This window comes from Nyctereutes procyonoides, unplaced genomic scaffold, assembly GCF_905146905.1.
Source record: "Nyctereutes procyonoides isolate TBG_1078 unplaced genomic scaffold, NYPRO_anot_genome, whole genome shotgun sequence".
NCBI lineage: Eukaryota > Metazoa > Chordata > Mammalia > Carnivora > Canidae > Nyctereutes > Nyctereutes procyonoides.
In genome coordinates this window covers 28,720,996-28,745,847 of record NW_026575132.1, presented here as the reverse complement: position 1 = coordinate 28,745,847, position 24,852 = coordinate 28,720,996, and the positions used below count along the sequence as shown (strand labels likewise).

Here is a 24,852-nt window from a genome sequence, read left to right as displayed (position 1 = left end):
AGGGCCTGGCAAGGCACAGAGGCCTGCCCCCTGTGGCGTCCGGAGCCTCGCCCCCTTCCTGCGGGACCGCCGGGCTCCCAGGGACAGAGGCTGGGGACCGCAACAAGCAGGGAGGGGCCGAAGGGCAAGGCCCACCGGTCCTCAAGCCGCTGGGGCAGGGACTGCGGGTTGGGGGGGGGTTGGCCCCGAGCACCAGAGCACCCGAGCACCCAGCCTGGCCGAGGGAGCGGGGATCCAGCCAGGCTGTCCCAACACCTACGGTCCGGCAGCAAGAGGCGCGAGGGGCTCAGGCGGGTCCAAGAACAGGTGCCAGATGCCCTCGGAAGTCCAGAGGTGGTTACGGGGCGGGGCCAGGAGGCAGCTCTGCAGGAGGGTGGGGGTCAGTCTCCATCCCTAGGTGTTGGGGAGATTCACATGTTCTCCATGCGCTGTTGGGGGCACCCCAGCCCCCCACCCGGAAGCTCACAGCCAGCCCTGCCTTCCTTACCAGCCTGCCCCTCCCCGCGGCCCATAATCCGGGCTGCTTCGGCACACGATCCTGCTCCCGCTGTCACTACCCAGGGCTCTGACCTTCGTGTCACCGCGCCACTGTGTCAGGGACTGCCGTCCTGAGGGCGGCTTCAATAGCACTTTCTCTGGGTGCTATTGGAACCCCCAGAGACCCAGGCGGGCCTGGGTGCCTGCGTCTAACACCCCATGAGTCGCCGAGGTAGCAGAAGCCTAGATACAAACCCCGAGGGCCAACAGCCTGCAGATTGCGAGGCAGAGTCCAGTGCAATATGGGTTTGATGAGCCTGTGGTTCTGGGGGGCTCCCCCCCCAACCCTCCCCATTGAACTCCACCGTCGCGGTCACAGGGCCACCTGCTCCCCGCAAACCTGCCCGGTGCGATGCGGCAACCCGGGGTTCGCATTCCTTTCATGTACGTCCCTTGGACCGTCTCTCAAGATCCTATCGGTTCATCCGAGGCTCAGCTCAAAAGGTATTTCCTTTCCAAAATAGCTTCGCGCATCACCGCACTTGGGGCTAACCTCTCCCTGAACCCAGTGGGAAGGTCCTTGCTTCCCACCGCTCGCGGAGCCCTTCCCTTATGTCGCCTTTGTCCCGTGGCCGCGTGCTTTCCCCCGGGTCCCTCCAAGGCCATGATGGGCCGCCCAAGTCCCCCGCACCCTGGCACATGTCACAGTAGAGCCTCCATGGACCCTGGCACACGTCACAGTAGAGCCTCCGTAGACCCTGGCACATGTCACAGTAGAGCCTCGGTGGAGCAGATGCTCGGTTCGCAGTGACGGGGACAAGTGACGGGCCTTTCTCTTACCCTGACTATCCGTAAGAGTTGAGACCCGTTGTCTCCAGACAGAAAAGACAAGTTGCCTTCCTTCCTTCCTTCGGTCTTTTTTGTAACTACGGTCACCGATCCCCAGACATCTGGTGGGAATAGTCTCCAGGGCACCAGGAGACCGCACTCCTTGGGTCCGCAGCCCTAGCCTTTGAGGCAAGAGGAATCCTAGCCACGGGCTTCTGGCATAGTTTTGTTCCTACTAGCCACACATTGGATTTTCTGCCATAAAAGGTGATCTTCTAATAAAGACATTTATTTTTTTTAAGATTTTATTTATTTATTAGAGACACAGAGAGAGAGAGAGGCAGAGACACAGGCAGAGGGAGAAGCAGGCTCCATGCGGGGAGCCCGACGCGGGACTCGATCCAGGGTCTCCAGGATCAGGCCCTGGGCTGAGGGCGGCGCTAAACTGCTGAGCCACCGGGGCTGCCCTTAATAAAGACATTTAGGTATTTTTAATAAGGAAACTACTTGAACCATCTCCAGTGAGCTTTCCTATTTGGGGCTCTACATTTCTAGTAAGAAAAGTATCCAAAGCAGCTTCTAAAAATAAGGATGATAATGCTTAAAAACTCAAGAACAGCTTTTCATATTAATTTTTTCAAGCTACTGAATTCAGAGAAATGACAGAAACTGACAAGAATCTCCCTCTCAGAACAGCATCTGCTGATTTGATTCTGGCAAATTCCGAATGAGGAGGTGACTTTTCTCTGGAACCTCTACCGTCCGTCACAGTACTCAGGGCCAGAGAGAAAACAGTTCCCAGGCCCCTGGGAGGGCTGGACGGGCTGCGGGCAGAGGTCACTGCAGAGGGCGTGAGGGCAGAGGTGGGGAGTTGCAGCCAGGCCTGCGACAATGCTGTTCCGAGCAGGTGCATGTCACGGGAGGGGCAGAGGGGAGAGACGGAAAGCCTGTGCAGTGTACAGGGAGATGTGAACGGCATGGGGGACCAGGAAAACAGAATGGTGCCAAAAACATGGTAGGGAAAGACACGAGGATGAAAATGGTAGACTGGATATTCCTTACTTGGGGGGGGGGGGTTAAAACTCCTTTCTATGAATATAGACTATGAAGTATACAAAATATACAAAATATTCACCATTTTGACCCAATTATTCCACTCCTAGGTGTTTATTCTTTAAAAAAAAACACAAAACAAAAACCAAAGAAAATAATCAAGCTGTTCACAGATTTATGTATAGGGAAGATTCTTGTTGGGTTAGCTCAATTCATACCAATTAAGCCCAGAAAGTAACACATGCTCCACTAGAGAACAATCCAAAAACACAAACAAGCAAAAAATAGCACAAGGGTCACGCATCATAAGAAGAATCTGGGAAGATATAAATCAAGCGTTCTATAATAGGATAAAAATATGTACTAATTTGGAATGAACATTTTACATTTGAGAAGATGCATTTCTGGAGCCTTATTTTCTGTGGTTTCAAAGTGGCCATAAGTGGGAGATAATATCAAGCAGAATACAAACTTGGCACAGAGGATGCTCCTGGTTCTATATAAATATGTACTTGCATGCATGGGCGAAATAGCAGAAGGAAATAAACAAATATTAAAAGTAGGTTTTTTTCCCCAATTTGTATATTACAGATGATTACTATCTTCACCATGCCTTGCAATATTTTATAGATTTTCTAGCCCCAACACCCATTATTTTACTATAATAGAAATATAATCCTGGTGAAGGAATCAGGATGTTAAAATCAGAATGTTTCAAAATAGACGAACACAGAAACAATTAACTGATGCTTATAGATGCTTACGTCATGCCAAGGAAGGAAACACCCCCAAGCATCTAGATGAAAGCCAACCTACCATTTCTCCAAGACCTAACCAACATTTAAAATAAAGGTACCACTGCCAGGGCTAGCCTACTTACCAAGTGCGCTATTTGAGACATAATGAACCTAAAGGTTCATTCAATTTACCATTCCTGGGTTTAAACAAAAAGCTTTTAAATTATTTGGGGAAAAAAAATTACATGAGACTGACATTTTCCAAAGTTGAAATGCAAACAGATGATTCTTGTGCCTATCCTCATCTTCAGTTATAAACTTAGTATTTAGATAAAAGCTTGAGCTTTATTATGTCTTGTTACCAAAAACAAAAATATAAGTCTGGCCATCTGGATTGTTCAGGAAAGAACGCTAATCAAAGAGCCCAACTATCAGCACGAAGTTCAGTGTCGAGAGAAACACATTAAAGTTTTTATTCTTAGCCAAACAGAAGTGCTCCTCCTGGGGAACTCTCCAGAAATTGCAGCCGCAGGCCCCAACCCTGAGAACTGCCGGCTTTGTGAATTCTGACCCTACATCCCATTCCCATATGCAGCTTTTCTGGGACAAATTCACATTCGATCTCCAAACATCTTCACCGAGGAATGCTATTGAGGGGACGGCACAACACAAGGTCAGCTAGCTAGAAAGAAGGGGGGGGGGCGCCGAAACCATTCATTCAATTGTTAGGAAAGAATGCATTCAGATCTCCGAACTATTTATGCTGAGAGAACTCCAAGATTCTGGCATCTTCCCCTCCGCCAGGTTCCCCGCTGAGAGTGTGAAGGGCCCTCTCTGCCCTTGGCTGCCTTCACGGAGTGAGCTGAAGCCAGGAGCAGAGTAAAAGCCAAGACCCACTTCTTTGTACGCTCAGTGAATGCTCTCAAGGCGAGCAGACCCTGACATTAAAACAAACTGGGGGGGGGGGCGGGGGGCCGCAGAAAAAGAAAAAGAAAAATCCAAACTCCTACGATCATTCTAGAAGATAACCTTTAGTTATCGATCGATGTTTCCCAGTTAACACACTGAATACGTGCTCGTTCCCATGCTAGCTCACAATTGGTTCAATTTCTGAGAATAATGCAAGTGAGGTTCAGTAGAAGCCAAACGGCAAGAGGCAACGCTGTTCATGAATATGAATATGAATGATCCCAGACAGAAGCCTGCTGCTATGTGATTAGCATACGCATAGGGGAGGGAGGGTGACTGCAGGAGTTCAAAAAATATTAATTTCCTATTGAAACACACCAGCGTTCACAGGGACCCAGGAAAGGCGGGAAGGGTTACCTTGCCACCTGGTGTGAACGTAGCTGGAATCTCCTGATGTTGGTGGCTCTTTGAGTGGACACGCTGTGGCTGCTGCCCCTCTTCGCCGTGACTGTCCTCTGAGCCACCTGATATCCGGGCACAAATCTAAGACTAAGGATCACGATGGCCATAAAGAGAGCTTTGAAAAGGACTTTCTGCGAGCTCACTAAGCTTACGAGTAACTATGAACGTATGCCAGCTTTCACCTCCTGCCATTTTAAAATAAATGCTCACTTTCCAAGGGAGGACACTTAAGGCTTCGTTAGAGATTATGTTGACACTCTTAACCGGGAACGGTTTTCTGGAAGCGTGTCGGGAAACATGGCATAAAACTTGGACATGAGACCTTAAAAAAAATACCTCGTTCTAATGTCCCATGGGGGTAAAAGGCCACCCAAGGATGACAGAAGGGACAACGCTCTGTTTGCTGTTTACTCCCGACGAGAGGTCTCAGACTTCATAACGTGACAGGCTAGTTGAGATTTTTGAGACAATTTCTGTCCAGCAGAAATGGTAAGTCTGGGGTTTACAGTTTGTTGCTCTATAGGACAGTAACAAATTTTGTATATAACCCAACAGTCTCAAGGTGATAGTTCTTGGGGCACCCGGGTGGCTCAGCAGTTGAGCATCTGCCTTCAGCTCCGGTGGTGACCCCAGGGTCCTGGGATCGAGTCTCACCTCAGGCTCCCTGCATGGAGCCTGCTTCTCCCTCTGCCTGTGTCTCTGCCTCTCTCTCTGTCTCTGTCTCTCATGAATAAACAAATAAAATCTTTTTTTAAAAAAATGGCATTGGTTTGCTAAACAAGTAAAAAAAAGAACCCAGTGTTGTCACTTAATGTGATGCTATAATAAGATACTATTGCATGTGTTTTACAATATAGATATTAGCTAAATAGATACTTGGGTATATATTTCTAAACTTGAGTCCATGTGCAGCATGATTTAGGAAATAACCTCTTGCTTGTCTTGGCGTCAGAGAATCGAACATGTCCAAACAGATCTTCATGAAGCAGACTAAATTTCCCCACCCATAATTCACATTCATGTATGACCAGTTCTAACTATACTGAATCACGAGGCTTGGCAGGTCAATAGGATTATGATAGCAGATCAAACAGGCTTCCAGACAGGTTATAACATCATTTTTGACAACTGCTAAGCAGCTTGTAAGACTGACAAGGGTAGGGAAGGGCAATCTGCTAGGAGACACAAAAGGCACTGTCAAACATTTGAGCGATTTTTCTCCGATCTGGGTGGGCAGGGGGGCCTCCGAGCAACAAGAGAACAGAAGCAGGTCGTGCTCAACGTTAACAGAACTCAACAGGCCGGGGCAGGTTGCGACGTAACTGCCATCGTCCCCATGTTGGCAGGGATCTTGTACGTAGGCAGTTTTGGCGCTTTTCAAATTGTATCTTGCATTTGAATCTGCTGGGAAGCTTCTTAGAGGCGGGTTCTGATTCAGTGGGTCCAGGTGGGGCCTGAGAGTCTGCGTTTGTAACCAGCCCCCAGGGGCCACCCCGTGAAGGGCAAGCACCACCTCCCCTCCTCGACCCCCAAGGCCCACGTGGGCTTCCACAGGCACACGGTAGGTCAGAGCTCCTGGACGGCTTCCTTAAAACACACACAAAAGACTAAAACTTCTGAATTAGGGGGGTACCGTAGGTGAAAGTGATGGTACGGCTTTTGAAAGTCCTAAGGGGATATCCTGATGTAGAAACTCTTGGGTATCAAGAGGTACCAGGGAAAGATCTGAAAATTCTGTCGACCTGGCAACAGGGGTCCTCACGGTTGGAGGAGTAAACTGACCTTGGGAAATGCTGGCTTGAGCCCTGGAGCCCTGGCTCCCTGTGCAAAAACAGAACCTCTGGAGGGCATTGTCTGTGGCCCTTATGTCACAGTAGGAACTAGAGATGATGGGAAAATACCAGTCTTGGGGCTCCATTGGTTATGCGGCTACCTTCAGCCCAGGTCACAATCCCAGGGGCCTGGGATCGAGCTCTGCGTTGGGCTCCATGCCCAGCCGGGAGTCTGCTTCTCCGTCTGCCCCTCACCTTCCTCGTGCTCGCTCTCTCTCTCTCTCTCATTCTCAAATAAATAAAATCTTAAAAGAAAAAATATCAGTCTTGCATTGCAGGCTGTCCTAGTGTTGTTGAACATGGCCCTGCAGTGTCCCTGAGGCTGGACGACCCCAACTATAGGACTGTCACTTCCTTGTCACTAAGTGTGTACCGGGTAAGAAAAAAGCAAAACCACATCACGTTCTTTTCTTTTTTTTTTTTTTTCCACATCATGTTCTTAAATGGAGATGTGAGAGCCAGGACACACGGAGGCACTAGATGGTGTCCATAGGTGACCCTCTGCTTTCGTAAGCGCCGGGAGAGCTCAGGGTGTGGTACGGAAACCAAACTGTGGTATCCATCTATGCACATAATCTTATGGAGGGTTCAGGGTGTTTTTTTTTTTAAAGAATCAAATTATGGCACTCCTAGGAAGACTTGTATACATTTAAAAATATGACACATGGAGTCTTTACTTCCTTTCCCAAGTGAGCTTGCTTTAAGGAACATTCCCACAGACATACATAAACACAGACCTCTGTAGTGTTTTGAGATCAAAATTAAATCCTGGACTCTGTAGATTTTCAGAGGACAGGATGCAAGGCCTCTCCCTGACTCCTCCCCAGCTCTCCGCTGGGCCCCAGCCTTGTCCGTCAGACCAGCAGCAGGACACACTCTGGCAGGAAGACTCCTTCGCAGGCAGTTTCACGGCTGCAGTGGACACGCAGTCCCTTGGCCCTTTGCAGCCAAACCCTGCAGCTGCTCTCCACAGGCAACGTGGGTCAGCTCGACTCAAAACTCTTCCAGATGAACTTCGCATTTTGAAACAGCACCGCTGGGGCACCCAGGTGGCTCCATTGGTGAAGCATCTACCTTTGACTCAGGTCATGGTGTCAGGGTCCTGGGATCGAGTCCTGCATCAGGCTCCCTGCTCAGCAGAGAGCCTGCTTCTCCCTCTACCTCTGCCCCTCCCCTGGGGCTCATGCGCTCTCTCTCTCTCTCTCTCTCTCTCTCTGTCAAATAAATAAAATCTTTGGTGGGTGGGGGGGGGGGTTAAAAAAACATATCACCAGAGAGAAGGGATGGATGGATATTAATTCTGTTGAGAACCTGGTTCCTTTTTTCAATCAAGTTGGGAGGTAGGATTATAGCAATTAAAAGGAACTTTGCTAACCAACAGTTTGCTGATCTGATTGATTCTCAAACAATAAAAGGACACAAGATATAATAAGCCCGTTGAAACTCATGTATTTGTTTTATTGCCAAAATCCATATTAAGTGTCACTTCTCAAAAGAAAAAAAAATAGAGGGACAGTGCAGGGGAATGCTACGAAATGCAAGCACCCAGTCAAAGAGGAGTTCTTGTTCATGACAGTAATGTCTAAAATCTTCCTTCTGGAAAACCCTCATGTAAATAACAAGAGAGTTCAGGTATTTATTAACTCATCCATTCAATAGCCATCATGTGCTTTTATTTTCAACTGGCTATTATGTACCAAGAAATATATGAGGATAGAGGAAGAGTAAAGATAGTGTCTCTCTGTCCGTCAGCCAAAAATAGCTTTACTGTTTTTTTGTCAAAAAACCCCACATCAGGTTCACTATTAAAAATGCATCGTGGAGGCGTCTGCCATAACCACCCCATGGTGCATGCAATTTCACAACTAACGGCACTGTACTCTATAAGCTGTTCTATAGAATCCCAATGCTTTTTTTTTTTCCATTGACAATATGTCATCCACATTTTTTCATAATTACAGAACTGCATTACTTTAATGGCTATAGAACATTCCACTCTGTGGATATACTATACTTAACTAGATCTGACTGACGGACACTTAGTGTATCCTCATTGTTTGATTTTGAATGTATTAATGACATCCTAGAGGGGCAGTATAGAAAGAATGATAATTAAAAACATGGATTCTGAAGTTGGACTGCTTGGTTTTCAATCTCAGTCCAACTGAGAACCTTGGTCAGGTTCCTTGACCTCTGCTTCATGCTTCCTTTGTAAGCCTGGATTAACACTAGCACCTTCCTCGTACGGTTGCTGGAGGTGGTTGACTGCCCTATGAGGTAGTTAATACATGCAAAGCACTTAGAATGGAGCCCAGCAGATGATGAGTACTTGATAAATGCTGGGTGCCTGGGTGGCTCAGGGGTGAAGCATCTGCCTTTGGGGTCCTGGGATCAAGTCCCACATTGGGCTCCCTGCAGGGAGCCCTCTGCCTGTGTCTCTGCCTCTCTCTGTGTCTCTGCCTCTGTGTGTCTTTCAGAAATAAATAAATGAAATCTTTTTAAAAAATGTTTGCTGTTGTTTTCACCTTTATACTTGTGCAATTATATGCTTTAGAGCAAACTCCTAGAATTGGGCTAGAAGCCCAGAAGACTAAGAATGCATATTTTAGACATCCATCTCTTCTGTAAAATGCCCTCCAAAAAGCCTATCCGGATGGATTGTCCATATTTTTAAAGACAGTCATCCTTGTTTGGCAGACATGAACTCTGGAAACTTACTGTTATCTGATCAAACTGGTTACACCGACTCAGTGCACACTGTGGACAAGTGGAAGTGGCAAGATTCCAGTTCAGGGACACTGAAGGAAAGGACACAAAGAATTCTATACCTAGCAAAAATATCCTCCAAAAAAAATGAAAGTGAGACAAAGCCATTTCCAAAAAACCCCTAAAAACTGGAAGAATTCATTACAAGCATAACCATGCTAAAAGAAACACTAAAATAGACTAATTTAGGCAGAAAGAAAGAGATGCCACCTGGACGAACAGAACTGTAGGAAGGAATGAAGAACAATGGAAAGGATAAATACGTGGATAAACCTAGATGTATGTTCCCTATAAAACAATAAAAATAAGTTCTTGTGGGCTTTAAATTATAGGGAGAACTGAATTTCATTTAATGACTCACTACCAGGGAGTGGTAAAGGTACTAATTTGCGGTTGACTCTCATAAATCAAGGATGCATGTTGCAATCTCTTGGGTAACCACTAAAAGAACTGGAAAGACTTTCACCACCTGACATCAAGACTTATTGCAAAGCTACAGCAAAGGAGGAAGTGATATTGGCACGAAGATAACTGCCACCAGAGAGGAGGGTGTGTGTGTGTGTGTGTGTGTGTGTGTGTGTGTATTATATATTATAAACAGTCCCTTGATTTACGACAAAATTGATGCTTCACTAAATGGAAAAAGGACAATCCTTATGAATGGCACTGAGCATATTGGGTATTCCTATAAAGCAAAGATGAATCAAAAATCAATTCCAAGTAGACCATGGATCTAAATAACAAAAGCAAATCAATAAATCTTTTCAAACATAAGAGAATATCTTCATGACTGTGGCGTAGGCAAAAGTATCTTAAGGTTGATGTTCAAATCAAGAACTTCTCTTTACCTAAAGACACCACCAGTAGAGCAAACAGGAAGCCACGGATGGGAAAAGCAATTTGCAACACCGTATGTAGACCTGACTGGCGACTCACCAATAGAGATGAGCAACCCAGGAAAAAAGAAAAGGTCAGAAGACAAATAGGCACCCCGCAAAAGAAGATACATAAATGGCCAATAAATGTGTGAAAAGTGGCTGTCATTATTCATCAGGGAAATCAAAATAAAAGCACAATGAACTACTATTACAAACCCACTGGCACAACTACAATTCAAATGGCTGACATGGTGGGGGGTGGGGGGCAGAGAGGCGGAGAACTGAAGATCTCAGACACCACCGGTGGGAGCAGGAATTGGCCTAAGTGATCTTCAGAGGATACAACCGCGTATCCCAAGGCCGAGCTTACCTTATGACCTGGCATTTTTACTCCTACATTCACACTCAATAGTCAAGTGTATATTTGCTTTAAAAGCCATGTAAAAGGAAGCTCAGAGTAGCATCGTTTACCGTAGCCTCCAACCGGAAGCAATCCAGGGGATCCACCAGTGGTGGAAGGGATAACGTGTGATGTAGTCGTAGGTTCTGCTACTACCCAACAATAAACATTAGTGAACTAAGCTACAAGCAACAAAATGGGTGACGATCATGAACAAAACAGTCATGAAAGAAGCCCAATGCAGAAGAATGGCTGGTATAGAACTCCATTTATGAGGAGTTCCGCTAGGAAATGGGGTCAGAGATCTGGGAAGCAGGTATCTTGAGGGGGTGCAGTGCAGAGGGCATGGGGGGGCACTTCTAAGGTACTGGTAATGCTACAGGTACCATGACCTGGGTGGTAGTTACTACAGGTACCATGACCTGGGTGCCTACTTCTCTCTCCTCATCCTCTAGGTGCCATTACATCCAAGAACCAGGCACTAGGATCTCCATGAAATTCTCAAGTCCATCAGGAACTACAGAACCTTCTTCCTCAGCCCGGCTACACCATCATCTTATTTATTAAACGGAGCATGTGAGGCACTGGGCAGCATGTCTTCAGACACCCTCCCTTCTCTCCTAGGAACTGGGCTCTCAAGGAGCCGCAAAGCTCATGCTGCTGCCACTTGCTCCACGGTCCCGTCTGCCACATTCGACTCCCGAGAGTTCAAGAAGCTCGAAATGAGTACCTGTGCCTGCACGCTATTTACTGCTGCAGTGACATGTCTACTAAATTTTCCGCGAGTTTCCTCTTACAGGCAAAAGGAAATAATGTTGGACAAATATCAGGTGATAGGAGTCGGCCTGGTGTCCGACAGCAAATGCAATATTCCAGCTAACGGATGAATCTTGTCAAATCCGACTTAGTAAAGCACAAAGAGATGAGAGAGAAAACATCGATTCAGGAACAGATTACAGACGATATCCATGCAATGCACTGGCTACTTACTGCGCGCTTACTGTCGGGCGCTGTGGGGGGACTCGGGGAGTCGGGAGGCCAGGGACAGGAGAGTCCTAGCCTCACGAGCCTCGCAGCCTACAGGATGAGTATCACCAACCACAGGCCCATCACAGCTTGCGCTTCCTGCTGGGAAGGTGACCTGTACACATTCAGATATGCGGGGACCTAAGAGACTTGCAGTGAAGGTCCCCAACTCTACCCAAATAGAAATATTTGTAGGTGAGTTAAAAGAAAGAAAGGTGGGGAAATTCGCATTCTTGTCTTTCCTGTCGGCAAAACAGAGTTTCCCCCGGGAGGCCCACTTCTTGGAAACAACCACAAGCAGGGCTTTTCATAGTCTCATTTCTTCATAGAAGAAGAAATGAGACGTGGGACCCTTGAGGGGCTCAGGAGTTGAGCATCTGCCTTCGGCTCAGGGTGTGACCCCGGGTCCTGGGATCGAGTCCCGCATCAGGCTCCCTGCAGGGAGCCTGCTTCTCCCTCTGCCTGTGTCTCTGCCTCTCCCTGTGTGTCTGTCATGCATAAATAAATAAAATTAAAAAAAAGAAAAAGAAAAAAAATGAGATGAAAAAGGGAAAAAGGATCCCAAAGCCTGATGGAACTTGTCAGCTACCACCCGTTCCCCCCATCCCACGGAACTGGAGACGTGGAGAAGTTAAAGACCTCGTCCCCTCAGCTCCTCGGGAAGTCGGGTCCCCCACACAGGTGCCCCGTGGGAAGCCACCATCCACCTGCTGCTTCTGTGACCCGGGAAAGTCTCAGCCACGTGAATTGCAGCAGCAGGTCTGAGGATTCCAGCCTCTAGTCACCAGCGCCCAGTTTTCTGGAAGCATCTGTGGCCGTTACGGAGGCTGGGCTCAGCCTAGCATCTGTTAATTTGGTTGGTGAGTGTGAGAGGTGGCGATGAGGAGGGTGGGCAGCGGCGGCAGCAACGGGCTCTCTCTGCCCATCAAGCCCTTCCAACATTTTGTGAGCACCACATTCCCCGTGTTTAAATTCACTTTGCTAAAATACCTAGAGGTGACTCTTTTTGCACTCCAGTGCAGAGTCTTAGGTTTTTTGTTTTTTAATACAATTCTACTGTTTAGTTAGCCCATCCACAGATGTCAGGACCAGAAACACACAAAGCAGCAAAAATAAGTCAATCTGGGACCAGCAATTTCCATCAGGGAATCATCCCTGATGATGGCCAGAGAGAGATTTAGTCTGTAGTTTACAACAGGCCCTTAGAGATTCCCTCACTGTGTAAAACGGGGTAGAGGCTCGGGTGAGCAGCGCTGCACTGGTTTCCTTGACTTCAAATGTTGTAAGAACCTGGACATGCTCTTGTGTGTCGGGCTGAGGAGGGCCGGAGGCCTAGTGCAAACCCGCTCGGGATCTTTATTCAGACCAGAGAATCTCCCGGGACAACGGTTCCAGGGAACTTTGTGCAAAATGCAACAGAGAGGAGTACCCTGCTTTTTTTTCCACTTGATATATTTGAGCAGATCTCTGTGTTATAGAACTTTAAAAAAAAATTGGAGTCTGGGGGCCCCTGGGTGGCTCAGTCGGTTGAGCATCCACCTTTGGCTCAGGTCCTGGGGTCGAGCCCCATGTCGGGGGGTGGGGGTGGGGATCTGCTCCTCCCTCTGCGTCTCTCCCTGTTGTGCTGTCTCTCAAATAAATAAATATAATCTTTTTTTTAAAAGATTTTATTTATTTATTCATGATAGAGAGAGAGAGAGAGAGAGAGAGAGGCAGAGACACAGGCAGAGGGAGAAGCAGGCTCCATGCAGGGAGCCTGATGCAGGATTTGATCCCGGGTCTCCAGGATCATGCCCTGGGCCAAAGGCAGGCACTAAACCACTGAGCCACCCAGGGATCCCAATAAATATAATTAAAAAAAAAATCGGAGTCTCTTGAGCTTTTATTCATCTGCGAGTGCTCGTTCTCTCCCTCTCCCCCATTTAGGGCTATGATTCCAGTTTCAGGTTGGCAGCTCCTGAGGTTCACCTCGGACAGCTCACAGCCGGGGGGGGGGGGGTGGCGCACACCGGGTCCCCGGCCACCTGGCAGCGCCCTCCCACACCCCAGCTCCCAGCAGCTGCTCCTCTTCTGTCCCCACCAGAGTTCTGCCCTTTCCAGATGTCACAGGAATCAGTCACCCGGGATCCGGCCGGCCGCAGTGCCTGGCTTCCTCCTGCTGGTCTACTTCCCCCCAGGGGGCAAACGGGCCTCGCGGGGGGGGGTGGGGGACTGCGGGGTGTCCGGCCGGGGAGACTGGGGACAACTGCTTTAGCAATGAATACTATTTTCGATAAATGCAGTATTTATCAAAAAACAAATTTAACATAATCAATAATTGAATGTTGTTCCAGGTCGCGATTCCTAGTTTATTTTCTTTTAAATATTTTATTTATTTATTCATGAGAGACACAGAGAGAGGCAGAGACACAGGCAGAGGGAGAAGCAGGCTCCCTGCAGGGTGCCGGATGCAGGACTCGATCCTAGGACCCCGGGATCACACCCTGAGCCAAAGGCAGACGCTAAGTGGCAGAGCCCCCCGGGCTGCCCTCCGTGGGTAGTTTAATTGGGCGGTGCCTTATTGTGGCACATTTATATTCTTTTTCCTGCTGCACTATTTTTAAAGGACACTACAACCGATATGTGCAATTATTCTTTGGGATAAGTATTTGGAAAAGTCCTGCATCACACATTTTACTGCTTCTGATACATATCACATCGAAAGGTGCTGTTATGAGATTATCCCATGACTCAACTCCTTATTCTCATTGATGGATTTTATTTTTTTGCCAATCTCACAGGCAAAAATTTTTAAATGACACCTCACTTTTACCTGTCTTTCATCCTTTTTTTTTTCTTTTAAAGATTCTATTCATTCATTGAGAGGGTGAGCCTGAGCAGAGGGGAGGGACAGAGGCAGAGGGAGAAGCAGGCTCACCACTGAGCAGGGAGCCGGGTGTGGGGCTCGGACCCAGGACCCTGGGATCACGACCTGAGCTAAAGGCAGACGCTGAACCCACTGAGTGCCCCCAGGCACCCCCTTCATGACTATTACATCCCTATAAATAAATATAGGTGGGATCGATTCCTTATCCTTACTGGACATTTTTATTTTTGTCTTTTGGGAATTGCCTGTTCTTGCTATTGGTTCGCTGGTCTTTTGCTTATTGATTCCTTGTAATAATTGTTTGTCTCTCATTTATTATGTTCATGTTTTTAATAATGACTTTTGATTTTTTTTTACATATAGAAGTTCAAGTACATAGTCAGCTCTTCTAACTTGTCTTTGTGGATTATTACATTCAACATCGTGCCTTTTTCTATCTTAAGCCTACATAAATATTCATTAATGTTTTCTATTTTTTCCAATTTCGAGACCACGTGATGGGTATAAGAGGCTTTCTGGCTGAGACCAAGTTGCCTCACCTTGAGCACGAGGGATTGGCTTCTGCCTCTACAGCTCTGAACTACTGATACTAAATGTGTAGGATTCTTTTCTAAGCAGTACATCCATCTTCTGAAGGTGAATAGTTTGCTGAAACAAACTGAATTTTTTTCATTATTGAATTTGATTTAGAAATAGGCTCCAGGGGCACCTGGGGGGCTCAGTCCGTTAAGCATCGGCCTTTGGCTCAGGTCATGATCCCCCAGGGGGTCCTGGGATCAAGCCTTGCATCAGGTCCCTGCTCAGCAAGGAGTCTGCTTCTCCCTCTTCCTCCTCCCCATGTTCTTGTTCTTGTGCTCGCTCAAACAAACAAACTCTTAAATGAAAGAGGCTCCATCCTCAGGGTTCAGTGGTTACCTGAGGATTACAGCAAATCATGCCACTTCTTGTTCCCTTTGTCCCAGTGGCAGGACAAACCAGTAATAATGTACAAAACTGCAGTGAGAATGAAGTGCATTCTCCTTCTCAGTATTGTCTGGAATGTCACAGTGGCAGTGGGCATTATGGGAGAAATCTGTGTGTGTGTATATATTATTTTTTCCCAAGGGGCAAAAGAGTCTCTTTTTAAAAATCATGTAAATAGGGCAGCCTCGGTGGCTCAGCGGTTTAGCGCTGCCTGCAGCCCAGGGCGTGATCCTGGAGTCCCGGGATCGAGTCCCACGTCGGGCTCCCTGCATGGAGCCTGCTTCTCCCTCTGCCTGTGTCTCTGCTTCTCTCTCCGTCTCTCTCTCTCTCTGTCTCTGTCTCTAATAAATAAATAAAATCTTTTAAAAAAATCATGTAAATAGAGGCGCCTGGGTGGCTTGGTCAGCTAAGCATCTACCTTCAACTCAGATCACGATCTCGGGAGCCCGGGATTGAGCTAACGTCAGGCTCCCTGCTTGGTTTGGGGGGAGTCTGCTTTTTCCTCTTCTCTGCCTGCTTGTGCTCTCTATTTTTCTATCCGTCTCTTTCTCAAATAAATACTAAATGAAATCTTTCAAAAAATCATGCAAATAAATAGGAAGTTCTGATTCGGTGATTGTATAGATTTTGAAGACGGAGCATTTTCTTTTAAGAGAGGCCTATGGGGCAGCCCCGGTGGCGCAGCGGTTTAGCACCGCCTGCGGCCTAGGGCGTGATCCTGGAGACCCGGGATCGAGTCCCACATCCGGCTCCCTGCATGGAGCCTGCTTCTCCCTCTGCCTGTGTTTCTGCCTCTGTGTGTGTGTGTGTGTGTCTCTATGAATAAATAAATAAAATCTTTAAAAAAAAATAGGAGAGGCCTATGATTATAAACTTAGAGAAAAACCCTGCCCTTTAATGAAACTCTAACACACTATATAATCCACACTATATAATCCATAAGGCAAATGTCCAATAAAAGACACCTGCGGAGAATGGGCTGCTACGGAAGGTTTGGTCCCATCTCTGGCTCCTATATTTCCAGTAACTGGAACTCACCTAGGACACAAGTGTAGCCTGGAAGCGATAACTCAAAGCCGTGCTCTATCCCTGGATGTGGTTGTTTTTACTTATTTGGCAAAAGTGAATGCGTCCTCCACACAGTCGAGACTTGCGGCCTTTATCCAAGCTGCCTTTTCAGCAGTCGGGGTAGGAGGACATTCTTGGGAGACTGTCGCTGGTCAAGGCCCGCTTCCCCATGGCCACCCGGCCTGTCCGCCCGGCCGGAGCCCCTGCCGCGGCCCAGCACCCAGGTAGCCTCGCCCCAGGGCGGCGACAGGCCAGCGCAGCCCGTCGTGTGGGCTCCTGCCCCGGAGCCACCTCCGACAGGCCGGGGCCCAGGCCAGGGTGGGCCCTCCGGCCCGCTCCCCCTGGGAGGACCCGCAGAGCCACGGCTCATAGGCTGGTGTCAGGGAGCACAGGGAACATGAGCCTGTCACCTGCGCTGTCAGCAGACACGGTCCGGGCGGCCGGCGGGAGGTGCCCCAACGGGGTCGGCCACGGCAGAGGTGCCCTGAGCCCTCCTCGGCCGCCCGCCACCCCCTTGGCCCCTAATAATGATTTAGTTCATCTAGAAAAAAACCAAAACCCGCATATGACACGACAACTTTAAAAACCACAGAGGATAGGGATCCCTGGGTGGCGCAGCGGTTTGGCGCCTGCCTTTGGCTCAGGGCGCGATCCTGGAGACTCGGGATCGAATCCCACATCGGGCTCCCGGTGCATGGAGCCTGCTTCTCCCTCTGCCTGTGTCTCTGCCTCTCTCTCTCTCTGTGACTATCATAAATAAAAAAAAAAAAAAACACAGAGGATGAATGTCCTACTGTGAGCCTTTATTACCTTGGAAACCAGAAATAATTCTCTATTTTATTTTTTTAAAGATTTTATTTATTTATTTGACAGAGAGAGAGAGAGAGAGCGAATGCACTTAAGCAGGCAGAGGGAGAGGGAAACGCAGGCTCCCCACTGGGCAGAGAACCGGATGTGGGGCTGGATCACCGACCCTGGGATCATGACCTCAGCTGAAGGCAGGTGCTCAACTGACTGAGCCACCCAGGTGTCCCTCTCTATTTTATTTATTTATTTTATTTTTAAAAAGATTTTATTTTATTTTTTATTTTATTTTTTAAAAATTTTAAAAGATTTTATTTATTTATTCATGAGAGACGCAGAGAGAGAGAGAATGAGAGGCAGAGACACAGGCAGAGGGAGAAGCAGGCTCCATGCAGGGAGCCCGACGTGGGGCTCGATCCGGGGACTCCAGGATCACGCCCTGAGCCGGAGGCAGATGCTCCATCACTGAGCCACCCCGGCGCCCCTCCTCTATTTTAATAAAAGGATAAAAATATGTCTCTCTAAGGTAAAGAAAGAACAATGTGCATAATAACGTGGCGCTCACAAACACAACCAAATTCCCTTTTTATCTCAGTAACTAACTTATCCTACAACAGAAAGTAAGACTTGGCTGGCCTTAATTTATATTACAATTAGCTTTCTTTTCCATATTAAGAAGGGCAGTTTGAAGTAAGTTTTTTTTTTTAAGTAGTTTCAAAGAACTTGGAAAAAAACACAATGACATTGCTCTAGTCCAAAGCCAGAACACAGTTTTGTATGGGATGCAGATAATTTAATATTTGAGAAGCCTTTTCAACGTTCTCCAACTGCAACCAAAACTAAAGCAAATACTTAGGGGAACAAAATAAATGAGTAAGCAAATAAAACCCAGTATCTATATAATTATCCACAGATCAAACAACTGAACGACAATAAAATAGAACAGCATTTCAGCTAATTCAAGTTCAAAATAATGGAACGACCATTCATTAATCTAACAACAACAACTCGGGCTAATTTTGCTGTTCGCATATTAGGGACGGTTACCTTATCAGTCAAAAGACTTAAAAATAAATTCTGTACAAGCTGATTAATTTCAGGCACCAAAACCAGTATGAAACCATCTTGATTTGCTCTAATCCTCCCCTCCCCACATAAACGAGTATAATACCCGGTTTTTGAGTCCTTGAAAGAGCAGGAAAATGCAATAATGTCAATGTAGAAAGGATACCACTGGGGCTTGGTCTGCCCTCTTCTTCTGACAGCAGATCCATTTCATTTTGGAGAACTGCCCCTCCCACAGGCCAACCGTAACCCCAACCCTAACCACCACTGCCCATCACAGCCCCGGCTCACAGAGGCTGGCTCCTGACTCACTGGACCAACCTGCCGTGCTCAGCACCCTTCGGCAGCGTGCGATGCAGCAATGAGCTCATTGTCCAGGCCAGGCCATTAGACACTTGCCTGGAATTCTCCTTACTACAATCCTTTCAGGAACAAAACAAAGAATTTAAGCCCAGAGCTCCCAGGCTCTAGTCTCAGAGAGAAGGCAGCCCAAGAACATGGACCCACCATGTGAAGAGATGGAGGGAGAAGCTTAGGAAGAAGCCGGGAGACTTCCAACAAACATCTGGACCTCAGGTCCCATTCTCCCAATGGCGACCTGCACCTCTGCCCTTTCTATGGCTCGGATGTAAAAACCAATACTTTTTCCTCGAACCTTAAATGAGTTTGAGTTGGCGTCTATCATTTTTACTCAAGGAGCCCTGACTCGTGCAGATGAGAACCTCATAGGTTTGGGAGTTCTCAGTAGTGGTGACCTCACTGGGTTGTCCTTCTAGTCCCAGTTCTTGGGGCACGGCCCTTGCAGCCCACGGGGGTGGCTTCTGCGGGCTTGTGCGTGCTCTGAGACCTGTTCCGCTTGTTGAGCCTCACTGGTCCAATGGCCATCAAGGATTCACCTCTGGAAATGAAGATTCTGAGAGGTTGTGGGGTTCTTCGAATGGTGGTACCCCAGAGGGGACAGGGCGCACTCTCAGAGACACCCTGGTTCTGGCTCTTCCAGAGGCTTAACTACTCAACCGCATCCGCATGGAGCCGGTGAGCGGCCCCAGTCCTTCTAAGACATTCGACCCTGTCTCCCCGCGCCCCCCCTTCAGCTGCAATTGGTTTCAAGAGAACATGAAATCATACACACATGAAAATGGTTTCTATGAATCATCGGTCAGGATAGTTTTCACTATGGGAAACGTAAGACTTCCACAAAAATCAGCTCGAGTAATAACGGACTTTTTATCCTGAACAGAAGCTAGAGGCCGCGGCCCCAGGCGGGGGTGGGGGGGCTTCAGCAACTCGAGGCCCACCAGAGCTGCGGTGTTTGATTTCCATGTTTTCCATGAGCACTACTGACTTCCCTCAAAGGCCGGCCCCCCTGGCGTCCCCGAGGGCTGCGGCTCACAGTGGGGCCACCTGTGTCCCCCTTCACACCGGCAGGAGCTGGAGACCCCTCCCCGTGCAGGAGACAGCTAAGCACATCCTGGCCGTGGTGCCAGAGCAGCCCTCGGGCACCTTTAAGACTCGGGTTCCTGCGCTTGGGGACTACCTGGCTGCGGGAGGCCGGGGAGGAGGCGCGGGGGGCGACCTTCCTGCTGCACCAGCTCGGGGACCCCCCCTCCCCAGAGCGGCCCAGCTGGTTCGGCAGGACGGGGACACCCCGCAGGTGCAGCGCCGGCGGCCCGTCCCCAGGGCCCTGAGGTCACAGGGCAACCCCTGCCTCTGACAGGAGGCCTTCAGGGCTGAGCTGGCGCATCCCTGCTCCCCTGGCCTTGCGGCCCGCAGCCCCGGACGGACGGACGGCGCGAGCCCTGAGGGTGCGGCTGCCGGGTCGGGCCCCTCCGGGGGTTCGGGCGCCGCCTGGGCAGTGGCCTGCGCCCCTGCGCTCAGCCCCTGCGCCTCTGCGCCCCTGCGCTCGAGCCCCTGTGCCCCTGCACCCCTGAGCCCCTGCATCCTTGCGCCCCTGAGCCCCAGCATCCTTGCACCCCTGAGCCCCTGCACCCGAGCCCCTGCACCCCTGCGCCCCTGCGTCCTTGCGCCCCTGCGCCCCTGCACCCCTGAGCCCCTGCGCCCCTGAGCAGCGGCTCCCAGCCCCGCTGCGGCCCCGCTGCGCAGCCCGGTGTGGGGAGGAGCCTCAGCACCCGGGGCCTGAGCGCCGCGCGCGTGTTGTCGCTCCTCAGCTGCGGCGAATAATCGCTGGTGTGGACGTGGGGGCAGGCGCCCGGGGACGATTTTCAAGCAGCTTTCCCTGGGCCGAGAGGGCCGCGAGGGCGGGCAGCCAGCCGGGGGCGGGGGTTGGGGGCTGTGAGGGTGGAGAGCCAGGGGCGGGGGGGGGGGCTGGGGGGAGGGGGTGGGGGGGGGGGGGCCCCCGGGGCTCCCACCAGGCGCTGAGCTGGGGTTGGAGGAAGCAGACTCCAATCCATTGACTGGATCCTTCTATTAAAACCAAGTGCCCCCTTCTGCTGCTGGAAACCATGGGCCCCTGAACCCCAGGCCCTGCCTCTGGCGCCACTGGGCCGAGTCAGGGCCCGAGATCTTTATAAAATAAAACTGTGCGTGAAAGAAGCCTGGGGTGGGAGTGGGTGGGGGGTGGCGGTCCCTACGGCCTAGCTCCGGCTCCTTCTGGGCCAGATGCTCCGATAGGAGCACCTGCACCTGCACCTGCACCCGCAGCCGAGGGAGGAGGCTTCAGTCATCTTCCCACAAGCACCTCCGACCCGGCCAAACGCCCCACTTTGAAAACAGGACGAGCCGAGCTGTGTGTCTGCAGGTGGCTGAGGTGGCTCCCCGAGCTCTCTGCTCGCCTCCCCCCTCCCCACCGCAGCCTCGCGCTGCTTGCTTTGCATTTTGACCGGAATTCTCACCATCATTTTTAAAATTATCATTATTCAAGCCTGTGGAAATTAAAAAGTAGCTCCAGATAAAAGAGACGCCAAAACAGCCGCGAAGCTTCTGCGGGGCCCAGGTTGCGCCCGTGGACCTCCCTCTGACGCCCCCCACCTGGCTTGCCCGGTGTCCCCTGCTCCTGTGCACAGGCCCTCTCACCACCCCTCCCCGCCACCCTTCTTGTGACCGCCAAGCACCAGGCCCAGGAGAGAAACTAGACGGTGGCCCTTCCCTCGGGGGTCTTTTGAGCTTCACCTGGAGACTGACACCCATGGGTTTTTAGTGACACCCTCCTAGTGCCAGTCACGACCATCAGTAGCGCCCCGAGGGGGACCGGGGCCAGCACTGGGGCTTGGAACCCCGGAACAGAGCTCTGGGCCGTGTTAACAGGCTGCCGGCAGCGCCCCAGACCCTGGAGACCGTGAAAGGGAGGCCAGACCCTTACATGCAGGCATGTCTGCGTCCACCACTGCCTCGGCTCGGGCAGCTTGAGGGAAGCCAGCCCGTGACTCTGGGCTCTTCCCACGGAGGAGCGGGGCCCTTTCCCTGGGGGTGCAGCCGAGATCCTTGGACATGCAGGCCGCCTCTGCAAGGGCCAAGCAGGGAGCCCAGCACACGCCCGCTCCCCTGAGCCGGCTGAGGGTGGAGACCCACCACCATCCGTACAGCAACCCGAAAACAAGGGGCCAAGTCCCTGGTGCCACGCCAGCCAGGCCTCCGGGTCGCGAGGGTCTGGCCCAGCGCAGCCTCCTCCATCCTACCTTAATGACCCATTGTCATCACGCAGGGGCCGCAAGTAATAGTTACTTACCTCACTGGCCTGGCAGGAAATATAATCACACATGCAAACAGTGCGAGAGGCCTGTAGGGTGGGGAACACACCGACCCGCCGGCCACCGTGTTGCGGGGACGGTCACCCGAAGACCTGAGCACAAGGACTTACCAGGACCGTGTGCATCCCGGTGTAAAGTCTGCTGAGACACACCAAGGTGGAAAACAGCACAGCCATCAGCAGCCCCAAGACGAAGGGATACTGGGGGGAGGAGAGAAAACAAGGCCATTAGCTCCTGCTCACACCCCCACCTGTGAGCCTCGACCTCAGCTTCCTGCACCTGCAGTCTCTGGTCTGAAACTCCGTGGGGGGGTGCCGGAGGGCTCAGTGGTGGAGCGTCGGCTCCGGCTCAGGGCGCGATCTCGGGGTCCTGGGATCCAGTCCCGCATCAGGTCCCCATGGGCAGCCTGCTTCCCCCTCTGCCTGGGTTTCTGCCTCTCTCTGTGTCTCTCATGAATAAATAAATAAAAAATTAAAAAATAATAATAAAACCACTTGGAAAGTGGGAAAAAGAGCAAAGGGAAGGGAGATACCCAGGACCACAGTCCTGGGAGGAAGTCTCACGTCATATTAACATCCATATCAGACAGGGTCAGAGCTTGGCTTTAAGCCTCATGACCACACACATGGTGCTGACAGTTTTAGTAAATAATTTAGTGATTTAGTAAATATTTTTTTTTTATCTCGACCTATTCTTAGAGTAACACGTAGGAAGTACACAGTGTTGGGCAAGTGGCAAGGGGCAGGGTGGATGGACAGGACTGGCATCCGCAAGTGCAACCAAGTCCCTCCAACCGACTCCCCACGGAAGCCCAGGGGCCGCGGCCCACACTAGGAATGGGCGCCCTCACCCGCAGACGGGCAGGCGACAATCCAGACTTTGCTAAATCTCCGCACCCGCCGGTGGGTCACAGCAGCAGCAGAGGAATCTGGCTACCATGGAGTCACGTAAGGAACACAGGGACGCCCTGCGTGGAAACGCACACCGAGGGGTCTACCCCACAGGCCTCAAACGCTAGCGCCGTGCTGTTCCGTGGCGAGAAGACAACAGAGGACGCACAGCTGCCTGTACTCTGGGTGGCACCGGACACCCGCCCTCCCGCTGCACCCACGCGGCCCTATACCGTGGGGCCTATCATCAGCTCCATCCCACAACTGCGGAACTCTGAACCTCGACAATCACTTTCATCACTATCGGACTTTATCAGGCACAAAGGTGCTTTCCCCTCAATCATCTGGTTCGATCCTCACCGCGGGGGCCGGCCTCGGAGAGGCAAACCCACCCGCCCAAGGTCACAGAGCCGGTAAAAGGGTAAGAGAACCAGAAGCTGCATCTTCTGAGTCCACATCCAGCACGTTTGTTCTTGTCTTTTTTTTTTAATTTTAAAAGATTTTATGTATTTATCCACGAGAGACACAGAGAGAGGCAGACACAGGCAGAGGGAGAAGCAGGCTCCCTGCGGGGAGCCCAATTCAGGACTCGATCCCACGACCCCGGGGTCATGCCCTGAGCCCAAGGCAGATGCTCCACCACGGAGCCACCCAGGTGTCCCCAGCACTTTCTTTCTGGTGCAAGATGTGATCACAATCACACACGATCCTATGTCTTTTCTTGACATTGATCACTAACCAGAGTCTCAGGTTTTAATTTAAGAAAAAGTGTCAAAAATGAATGAGTTAATGCATTCAGAAATTAGAGTTTGGGCACTGGCCTGAACACGTAGTTACAGAAATAAATCATCTTTAGAACTATTTACAGCAAGCAACCCCAAGAGCTAAATATATTTATCATTAAAAATTGAACAGGAAAAACGTTCATAACGACTCGGACCGAAACTGCTGCATCATCTGAGGTGAAGAGAATGTTTTGCAAAGCACCAGGCAGCCTTGACACGAATCTGTCAACGGTGTTTGGCGCTGTGTCCTCGCAGTCACGGCGACGTGGGCCTTTCTGCTGCACGAGGTCTCTCTGGATGCGGAGGGAGGCGGAGGGAGGGCAGCCCGCTGGGGGCCGCCCAGGGCCCCTGTGTCCCCCTGGGGCAGAGGCCCTGCCTACGTCGCAGCTCAGAGGTCTGCGTGAAATTAATTCAGTGGGGCCTGGAGCTCTCAGACGGTTGTGATGCTGGCGTGACACGTGGGTAAGTCGCGGTACAAGATTATACCTAGTGGGACATCATCCTTGGACCTGCCCCTTTCCACCCAGGTCACCAAGCAGAAGGCGGCAGGGGTAGAGCCAGGACCCAACAGCGTCAGGCCGACTCCCTGAGCTCCCCGCCACCTGGAATGGAGACTGTCCCCGTGTTTCCAGGGGGGAAGGGAGGAGGTGAAACAGCATCGTCATCCACTTGCAAGACTGCCGGGGCTCGTGAAATCTAAACTCTCTGGAGAGTAAAAGGTGAAACATCTCCAATTAAATGCAGACTTGGGAGAGAACCTGTCGGGGAGGCCAAACAAAACTCTACCACGGTACTAACCTAATTTTTCAAAGGTCTGACGGTAACCGGCATCTAAGCAGATACTAATTAAGCGAAATTCTTCTCTTTTCAACATTTATCAACCTGCTGTCACCTAGAGAGTCCTCTAGAAGACACGCAGCCTTTATCTCTAGCGGCCGCACCCCAACCAGGAGCAGAGGCACCCCTGGGAGCCAGTATGGGGCACGACTCTCTCCCATCCCGGGCCCCGGGGAGTCTAGCAGGAGGATTTATCTGGGGGGATCATCTCAGCCCCCGGGGATCGTTTACGAGGATCATAAGCGCCTCACGTCTGCTGCCAACAGAGGCCGAGAGAACTGATCACGCGCTGTCTCGTCGGGCGGCTCAGGGTGGCAGGGCTGGGGGGTGGGGGAGACCCCGCACCCTGGCTCCCGGGACAGTCCACGTCGTGCTGACAGTGGGGGTGTTGTTACCGGGGGTGTCTCTTTCCCCATGAGGCACAGCCCGATTTGGATGCTGACCCATATGTCACTTCCTTTGCCAAGAAACGGTTGTGGGTGTCACTGGCTCCATTTGT

At 50.4% G+C, this 24,852-nt stretch overlaps 1 protein-coding gene across 2 annotated transcripts in view; it reads right to left on the bottom strand.

Moving 5' to 3' along the window:
• The window catches only part of SGPP2 (sphingosine-1-phosphate phosphatase 2), a 105,363-nt gene that overhangs the window by 4,719 nt on the left and 75,792 nt on the right, over window positions 1-24,852 (bottom strand). For both annotated transcript variants that reach the window (XM_055344973.1, XM_055344972.1), the window contains exon 4: window positions 21,952-22,041. In XM_055344973.1, coding sequence (XP_055200948.1) covers window positions 21,952-22,041 — 90 coding nt within the window. The remainder of the gene's footprint in view (window positions 1-21,951; window positions 22,042-24,852) is intronic.